The following is a 9,884-nucleotide window of genomic DNA, read 5'->3' as shown; positions in this document are numbered from 1 at the left end:
AAAAAAACGTTCTGAAGATATGATGACGTTATCATTTTTCTTGACATTGAACGTTGGTTGTTTAAAAAAATGGGCTCGAATAGAACTAGATTTCCTTCTGTTTCAAACTTTTTCCAAATTCCCAGGACCACAAATTCCTCGTAGTTATCAGAGCGTTACTTACTATTGTTCGCAGTTCCGATCGGGTACAATAGCAAGAATGTCAGTGTATTTGCCTATTCATCCTTCCTAAAAATAACTTCATGCCGCGCCGCGTAGCAACTTATAAACCACTTTCATTTTGATTTTTAAATGGACGCCATACATATAACATAACTATTGGAAATTGACATTTTCTTATGAAAACACATAATAATACAGCAATAAAATATGACAAAAACATTGATAATAGTTTTAAAAGAATTATTATTATTAATAATAATCATAATAATAAATAAAAAGAAACAAAAACATCTTTTTGGTCTTACGTTTGACAAAATGATAAAGTTGACTAAAAGAAAGAAAATGTAAATTACATTAAATTTACAGGCGCCCATACTGCAGCACCAAGCTAGCTTTTATTGTGAAGGCTGGTGATGCGACTATGGTTTGTTTGGAAATAACTAAGAAACAAACAAATACAAAACAAAACAAACAAAAACAAAAACAAAACACTTTATATGAAAAATAAGAAGTTTTAAGTCCTTCCGAAGTTCCGAATAAATAAAATCAAATGCACTGGTGCTTTGCCCCGCATCAATTTTTTTTCCCGAAAACTGGCATAAAGAAAAGGTTTTTGAAAGTTTGCCCAAATCATGCACCATCCTAGCTCAAAATAGCAATGTACACATTACATCTATCCTGCGGCATGGAGGTGTCGTGGCGGGGCCAAGTGTCAAACAGGAAGTAATAATGTACATGTAATAGCTAGGGAGAATGTATGAGGTGTATAAAGCGTGTTCGGCTGAGAGAATGAAAGATTTAGTATTACCACTGTAATGTATTTACTAGTGTCATTTTTTTCCCATTCCAAAATATGGTGTTTTTTTTCACACTAATCTCTACATGTTTGGTTATGTAAATGATTCTTCGAAGTTCTTCCTCCATCCTTGGTACAAGAAACCATGTAAAATGATTAAATGAACTTCGTTGATAAACAAAAAATATGCAAAGTCCGTACATTTAACATATGGGAGTTGTCTAACTCTGTTGGAATCTGAGTGCATAAAAATAAATAAACGGAAGATAAATATTAATTGAAACACATGAGTTGTAAGTGTTTACATTCCTTTCGAAAATGGAAAGAAAAAATCGCAAGGGAAATTCCCACCAAAGTGTCACATCATGCGGCTGTTTTGTGTCAATACTCACGTATGTTAGTCTATCGCGCGTGTGTGACGCGCGCATGAACGAGCCGCCGGTGGTGGAAAAACTGAGAAACGCATGTGGCGCGGCGGTGATGATCGAGATTGTGAACTAAATATTTGATTTCAAAACAGTGAATTTATAATAATGAAGGAAACACCATTGTCCAATGTTGAGAGAGACTTTTTACTTGCAGCGATCAGGTCCGGAAAGGTGAGATTATTTCAGAAATCACCAGCACAAAATAATGAGATTTATCAACGGGACATGCTTAAGCCATTTTACCCATTTCGTGACAAATTTAAATGAACATTTCAATGACAATTTAGAAAATAGAATTAGAACTTAGAAAAGCCCATCGAAGTTTTATCCCTCCATAACCAACGAACACATTGGGTTTTACTATTCATCTTTTTATTATTTGGTGCACATAACATTAATTGGTCTACAGTCAGTAATCCGAGTATTAAACTTCGACCCAATTACTTATCGCCTTTTTAAGATTCGGACATGGTCTGGCGGTAGTATCGCCAGACCAGGTCGGAATGTTAAAAAGGCCATAAGTTGGGTCCAACTTCACTCCAAGTTACTCGGACTAGCGATCATGGCGATCCGCGATGTACCGTGAACGCGGAAGGCGCGCTGAATCGCACGGCACCAACTGTAACTTCCGTAATCCCCGTATGAAAATCGTAATTTCTACCCCTAGAAAAGTAGAAACTGTTCAAAATTACACAAAAAGGTGTCATAAGAATTGAGAGAAGTTGGCTTTATGTTGAAAAGGTCATATTTAAATGATAAAAAAACACCTTTGACTCCAATGTGATAGAAACTAAAAGAGGGTCCCATAACTACACGATCGCCAATTGTTTAATGTTAACTCTACTTTAGTCGTCCCCCCCCCCCCCCCAGCTGGTGCATGTAAAATTTGATCAGCACATTTTTTAATATTCAAATATTCAATTGAATCCAAGTTTGAATAATCAAATACTTAATTATTCAAAAAAGCCACCACTGTGCAAAATAAATTTGTGTCAAAGTTGGTCATAATTTGTCCTGAAGTAATAACTGTTTTCTTTCAAATAATTACAGAGAATTGATGGACGGGACACATATGACTACAGAAACATAAAGATAACATTCGGCTTAGAAAGAGGATGTTGTGAGGTTCAACTTGGGCAGACAAGGTAAATTAAAAAAAAAATGAAGTTAATTTTTAAATATATACTGCCAATAATGCAAAGAGTTTGTGTGTGGACGATTCAGGGAAGCATTTAATGCAAAAATACCCGGGGAGTTTAGGGTTAATTTTCGAATCAACTTTTACTCTCTGATTGACAGAGTCCTTGCACAGGTGTCCTGTGAGGCAGTGGAACCCAGGAATGCTAGGCCAACAGAGGGCCAGCTCTACTTGAACTTGGAGCTGTCTCCGATGGCATCGCCTGGCTTTGAGCCAGGACGGTAAGAACATCATTCTGTATTTCTACTTCTGTACTGAAGCATGCCAGAGGCAACATTCATGGAGTTAGTTAGCATGGCACCTGTATGGAGCACAGAGAAGGTTTGCAAAAGAAGCATGACAGAAAAAAAAAATTTGATACCGAATAGTGTTAAAATATGATCCTGTGCTGTTTTTCATTTAAAACTATGCCAAGTAACATTTTCTAGCATAAACAATTTGGCAAGTAACATTTTCTGGCATACAACTATGCTGAGTAAACATTTTCTAGCTTATTAGCACAATTTTCAGCTGTGGTTAGCAAAACATTTCTGGTAACTGTTAAGCAGTGCTATGAAATTTGTCCCTTGCAAGACTCTGTGCACAGATGTGTTAAGTCAATCTATTGGCACCTGCACTACAATGTATTACACTGTGTTTATACACTGAAGAATCAATCAAACCAACTAGTTTTGTGCGCTACAGTGACAAAAGGGGTTAAAATCAGCTGATCAAGTTGATAATATGCTGGGCAAGTGGGTGTGAGTGCTTGGCTAGTAATTCGTCACTCCAACTCTGTGATATTTTAGACATTAAATGAGTAGGTCTTCTGAATCGTGTGAGCCATGATTTCTCAGATAACGTTTTCTGGATTTTGATGTGGCAGGTTGTCTGAATATGGCGTGGAGCTGAACAGACTGTTGGAGAGATGCCTCAAAGACTCCAGGGCTGTAGATATGGAATCACTCTGCATTGTGGCTGGAGAAAAGGTTAGTTTCTTGCAACTTCTTATTGGCACTTTACCCTCATCCCATCTCCCTCCCGTCCGTGAAATTTGATGAGGATAATAAAAACTATAATGTGGTGCTTATATAGCGCTTATTACAAATGTCTCAAAGCACTTCACAATTACTACCCCGTTCATCAGGCCATGAAATCAGTTTTATGCCACAGTGCCAGATCAGCAAATCTGTTCTCTACCCTCACACGTGTCATTTATTCTCCTGGGTTGGGAGAGCAAATTGTGGTAAAGTGTCTTGCCTAAGAACACAAAGCATCATGAACCTGGTTCGTGTAGCTCAATCATCAGGCCACGAGATTTGTTTTATGCCACAGTTTGAGATCAGCGCAATGTGTTCTCTACCCTCACAGATACCCATTTTTATCCTGGGGTGGAGAGAGTTAATAGTGGTAAAGTGTCTTGCCCAAGAACACAAGTATCATGGTCATTGTTGTGATTCAAACGTACATACTGCCACACATGAGTTGGATGCCATAACCATTCCACCACAACACTCAGTGATAGAAACGTTTTTGGAAAAAAAATAGTACAGAGTTGATCATCAATATTATGTGATATACTCTTCCGTTGAATAAAAGCTTTGGAAGTTTCAGAATGTACTGGTTTCTCTCATCAGTATGCTTAAGTTCTTTCAATATTTTGTAAGAATTAAGTCATGGATATCTGCAACATTGTTCACTTACCTTTTTCATCTCTAAACGTACTGTTTTTAGGTCTGGCAGATTCGAGTTGATGTCCACGTCTTAAATCATGATGGCAGCATCTTAGACTGTGGGAGTATTGCAGCTATTGCAGCACTGTCCCACTTCAGGAGGCCTGATGTAACAGTCGTTGGAGAAACGGTCACAATTGTAAGAAATTCAAGCAAATATTTTTTTCCTAGACTGTCAAAAAGTGAAAGATATTTCAAGCATTTTTTTTTCTCGACAGAAACTTGTCATGGGCCTCTGAAATGTATTTATACATCAGGTTCTCATGGATTGTTTCAAGCAGTTTCAAAAGTGCACAAACTTCTTTCATTTTATTAAACAACATACTTGTATCTTCCTATAACGAATAATTGTGAATTTTCTTCTTTTTTTGCAGCACACACCCGAGGACAGAGACCCCGTTCCACTGAGTGTTCACCACATGCCTGTCTGTATTTCATTTGCATTCTTTGAACAGGGGTAAGATAATAGTCCAGCACAAGAGTGCAGCCCAATACATGTAGTCCAGAACCAATTGTACCGGTATTTTGCTGCCACTTTTTGCTGCTCAGAAGATGCCATTATATCATAATGCACAACAGGGAGCTAGGACCAAAAAGTTTTTTCTGACTAGAAGCGTTCGCACGTTGCTAGCTATTAGTACGCGGGCGTAAGTTGCGTCACAAATCAACCACTAGTCGACTAATGGTCCTCGTCCCAACTTGCCTACCAATGGAGAACTAATTGTCTTCATGTATCTCTGAATACAATCCCTTTCTGTTTCTAGGAAGTACTTACTAGTTGATCCAACGTTCAAGGAAGAATCCGTGATGGAAGGCAACATGGTGATGGCCATGAATGCACACAGGGAACTGTGCACAGTCCAGATGACGGGAGGAATGCTGCTCCTGAAAGACCAGGTAAGAACTCACTGGGTCAAGTATTCAATGGACTCCATGCAGTGGAGTGTCATGACCTAGCAGTTAAGAGCACCGCACTGGACTCATGCTCTGGTGTTTCAGAGGCAGCAGAAGTGGGTTCGAGCCCGGATCTGGACACTTGTGCCCTTAAGCAAGGCACTGAACCATTATTGCTTCGTCCTTCGGATGGGATGTAAAGCCGTAGGTCCTGTGTGTTGTGTAATGCAATGCACGTAAAAGAACCCAGTAACATTTATCGCTGAGAGAAGGGGTTTGCCCCGGTGTTTCTGGCCTCCTGTTAAAACTCCCCTGCGAAGTATTTAGGAGAAGAACCAACCAAGAACCAAATTCCAACAATAGATGGCACTTTGTGGCCACTTTGGAACCAGCCCCAGTGGGAGGGACACATTGCACCTGCAAACTAGTTCTTGCACACACAGTGCAAAATAGGCACAACTTATTTTATTCCGAATGCAGGCATGCAACTGAGAATTTAGAAAAAAAAGAGGAAACTTCAAACCACACAAGACTTTGTACAGCGTTTTTCAATTTGTAATGGTATTCATGAGAAGTAAAAAACGAGAAAATCATAAAATGCTCAGTGACTATATTGATTCATTCTTCCGTGTCTCACTTTATCCCATCAGATCTTAAGATGTTCACAAATTGCCGTCATTAAGGTAGCTGAGGTGACGGAGCTCATCAAGAAAGCACTGAGTAATGATGCAAAAGCGAGGTAAGAGTTCCTTTTCTTATGTGCACATAGAATGTGTATTTAATTAATATCGAACAATATCTTCGCCTGTGAGCAATGCAGGTTAGAATGGGCGCAGGATGGCAGTGGCACTCGGGTGCCTTTCAATATTAGTTATGCTTTTAGGATGTGGTTTTGAACAAGGTCTAAAAGACATAGAATTCTATATTGTTTCCAAGTTGCAGTGGCACACTGCTTTATACCAGAGTTCCGAGTATAGTTAATATTTTTATGACGGTACGGGTAATTTGAAAAATGAATGTTTTATTAATTATTCTTTTTAGGTCTGAAGGCAAGAAATGTGGCTATGCTGAATCACTGCCAAGACGGAGAATAACAACGTCTGTAGCAGAGCCTCAGAGAGTTGACACTACCAAGTCTGTGGAGATGGCTCAAGATGTTATCGACAGAGCTGATGAGCCAGTACAAGACTTGTATCCTTGCACTCTGGACTTCTGTAGAGTCTGTGCACTAATACTTCCTCAGTGTTGTCAAAGAAAGAATTAAGCAGACTCTTGAATGCCAATGTAGGAGAGTGGCCTAGTGGTTAGGGTTTGTGACTCATGATCAGAGGGTCTGGGGCTCCAATCCAGCTGCTGGCCATATGTTGTGTCCTTGGGCAAGCTACTTCATCCCCACTTGCCTCTCTCCACCTAGGAGTATAAATGGGTACAGCATTAGCTTGGGAGTAATTTCATGCCAAGGGAACCAGAGATAAACGCCGGCCTAATGGGCCACATTGGCTCGTGACAGACTTGACTTTACTTGAAAGTCTTGCTGCTGTGCATCTGGCACCCAAATGAAACTAAGACAGATCTGTGTGTGGCTTGTGCACATCATTAGTCTTGTGTGCATCATGCCATACATGCACAAACCAGTGAGGTACAGTGTGTCATGCGCAGTGGTTGGTTATACAGTGCCATAAAACCGTTTGGCAACATCTACTCAGTGGTACTGAATTTTCCCGCAATGGCTTGCAGGTAAAAACAGATTTGATGCTGCAAATGGCAGTTTTTTTGTACTGCTCATTAATGTCAATGTAAAAGATAAATTTCAAATCAAGAGCCCCAGTGCCATCTATTGTGGTGAGAATGGAAAAGAACTCAAACATCATACAATGGCTTATCTAGGCTGCTTGTTTGAAATTTGTAGCATTGGGTGTGTACAAACCTAAGAGGTAACGTCCGATAGCATACTGTGGCAGTTTCTTTCCTGAGCGCCCCATTCACCAGAGATGTGAAATCCACACTGCTTGATGCTGGCTTCAGAGGGATCGGGGAAGGGGCTGCCAACACGTGGCTCATCCCCGATGCCGAGAACGAAGTTGAGGAGGATGAGGATGAGATGGAGGATGCTGATGAGGAGGAGGAGGTTGATGCCATGGATGATGGGACATCGGACGTTGCTGCGAGGAGAAACCAAACGAGTGTATCGCAGACAAGAGGTAAGGTCATTGTTAGTTTTTGAGAAAAAAATAACCTTCCTCTGGTAATCACTATGTTAAGGTTTTGATTTGGTAAAAAAAATCTTGTTTGAACAATTTTATACACTGAATTTAGCTTCAAGTTGCCAAGTGGGAAAAACTGAATGTAAAACAGACTAAACTAACTCATCAGGAAGTAGTGAATTAACCAAACAAAATTCTCAAAACCACACCATGACAACTTACATGCAAAATACTGAAACAATTATCAATTTTAACTGTCGAGTCAGTGCGTGCCATTGTCGGGTTCTGAAGACTGTACGATCCCAGTCAATACCAGTTTACACATAACTGTATCTTTTCCTGTTTTGTAAAAGAAACATTCATCAATGGCATGCATTCATATTTCTCAATCTTAATACGGAATTTTGTTTCATTGTTTTCAGTGGCAGAGGGATATCACAGTGATAGCAGTGAAGAGGCTGAGACGGTCACACTGAACGAAGAAGTTTTGGGTGGATACAAGAGGTACGTTTAAGCCAGTCGCAGTTAATAAAAACGACCATCATAAATTGTTTGTTCTTAACAAAAAATTCATGAGTTTGTAGTTTACTTATTTGAACAGTCCAGGGTAATTACAGGATAAAAGATGAACCAACAAGAGAAACACAACCTAGTCGTTTCCCTTTGCAATTTATTGGAAGGCTTGTTTTGAAAAGTCATATCCTCTTTGAGTGATCCCTGTTTGCTATTTCTCAGGTTTGCAGCATTGCTAATATTGCTGGCATTGGGCGTGATCTCTGGCTGTATGGCAAATACAAGTTCATGGCTTCTGACTAGCGCCCCTTGAACAAAGACATTGACAAAATGGTGAACCGCCAACATAGGACTGGAAAGCTCAGTTTGGTGGAGTGCTGTTACAGTGATCTGGAGGTTGCGGGTTCAAACCCCACTCCAGTCAATGTCTTCGTTCAACGTTATGTAAACTAACTGAGGAAGGGGTTTCTCTATATTTTTCATAACCATCCCAGAATTATCCAAATTAATTTCATCATTTTTATCTATTGTTCAGGCCACCTGTGGATCCTTCTGCTGATCTTGACCTCTCAGTTGCACTCAAGACGTCTCAGATTGTTTCTTCCACATCTGGTCCACCTGCCAAGAAGAAAACTAAACGGAAAGGAAAGAAAAACAAGTGAAAGAATATACTTTTGTTATTAAGTCATTATAGTCAGTTGTTTAAAGGTCGAAATTCACAATTGACTGATGTTCACCACTGACCTTGTTACCTAATACTGCAAAAAAAAAAAATCAATTTTACTTCGTTTTTAACAGATACATGTACTGTCTCTTAGGCCAGTTCTAGACGCTGTGCTACTGCCGCGCCGAAACTTAATTGAAATGAGTGAGGCAAATATCTCGTCTACAGCATGGCAGTTGCTCTAAACGCCAAACTTAATAGTCAAACCTTAATGCAAAACTGGCCAGGTTAAAGCAGTTCAGTGAACTTTCAGCGCGATCAAAATATTCTCGCCAATTTTACTTCCCATGATGCGGACGCGAGAGAGGGTATTGTGAGCATGCCCATTCCTAAAATGTGTGCCCTAACTTCGAGTTGAATTGAGTTCGGCACGGCAATGGCACGGCGTTTATAACAATGCCGTGCCACTACCGTTTAGAACGGCGATAGCGCGCCAGCCCTGTTGAGCCAAAGGATGGTGCCATGCCAAACTTAATTCACCGATTCAAATACGCCGTGCTATCGCCGTGCCAAATTCAAAAAGTCAAGTTTTTTTAGTTTGGCATGGCAGCACAGCACAGTGTCTAGAAGGGGCCTTATTTCATTTATGCGATCAGTTTTCTCATGCAAGGCCAAATCGCATAAAGAAAGCTTCTAGTTCATTTACTTAGTGTTTCTATGGCTGTGATCTTTAAGGCTTGTCACTGCACCATGTCAAAGGTAATGAAGCGCCATCTATTGTTAGTGCATGCAGTCCATTGTAGGATTTTTGCCATCGATAACTATGTATCTGTACTGTGCATTGCCCCAAAATGATTTAAGGCAAGTTTCATGTTATTTTCAACTTCTCAAGGTGGCTCCATATTGGAAATCCGACGATCAAGTGTTTTTCGCCTGTGATTGAAAAAAATAAAAGAATCAGAATCTTCAGTACAGATATTAGTTCTGTTGGTTCGTAAAGTTATTGCATTTCTCCATCCCTGAAAATCCGAGATTTTTTTCAGCATTATTAGTTTCAGTGGAAATATTGTTGAGCAAAAATATTTGACATGCAAAAAATCTGCAAAGCATCAGGAATTGGCCTAAACTGGTCAATGCTTGATTTCAAAGCCATTGTACTGAATGAAATATCCAGCTTTCCTTGCATATATCAAGCATAGATATCAATCGACGGACCATCTTTTATTAAAATATCGGAATTTTGATACAGATCCTATCGATTAAGGAGCACGCATCACATTCCTGTGACCACAAACAAAAAATGTTGAAATAAA

General features: G+C 39.7%; 1 protein-coding gene across 1 annotated transcript; it reads left to right on the top strand.

The window, feature by feature from the left end:
* Window positions 1–1,366: 1,366 nt before the first annotated feature.
* LOC119727134 (exosome complex component RRP45-like) lies at window positions 1,367–9,549 on the top strand. Its single transcript, XM_038198993.1, has 12 exons — window positions 1,367–1,557; window positions 2,437–2,531; window positions 2,686–2,805; window positions 3,450–3,552; window positions 4,298–4,435; window positions 4,671–4,753; window positions 5,061–5,193; window positions 5,841–5,929; window positions 6,232–6,381; window positions 7,180–7,391; window positions 7,817–7,898; window positions 8,443–9,549. Exons 1-12 carry the CDS (start codon window positions 1,492–1,494, stop codon window positions 8,567–8,569), a joined length of 1,398 nt encoding a protein of 465 aa, XP_038054921.1. The 5' UTR covers window positions 1,367–1,491; the 3' UTR covers window positions 8,570–9,549.
* Window positions 9,550–9,884: the final 335 nt, after the last annotated feature.

The sequence above is a fragment of the Patiria miniata genome, unplaced genomic scaffold (assembly GCF_015706575.1).
Source record: "Patiria miniata isolate m_02_andy unplaced genomic scaffold, ASM1570657v1 HiC_scaffold_20, whole genome shotgun sequence".
Lineage (NCBI taxonomy): Eukaryota > Metazoa > Echinodermata > Asteroidea > Valvatida > Asterinidae > Patiria > Patiria miniata.
Note: the sequence above shows the minus strand (reverse complement) of the source record. Positions and strands in the feature narration are given on the sequence as shown.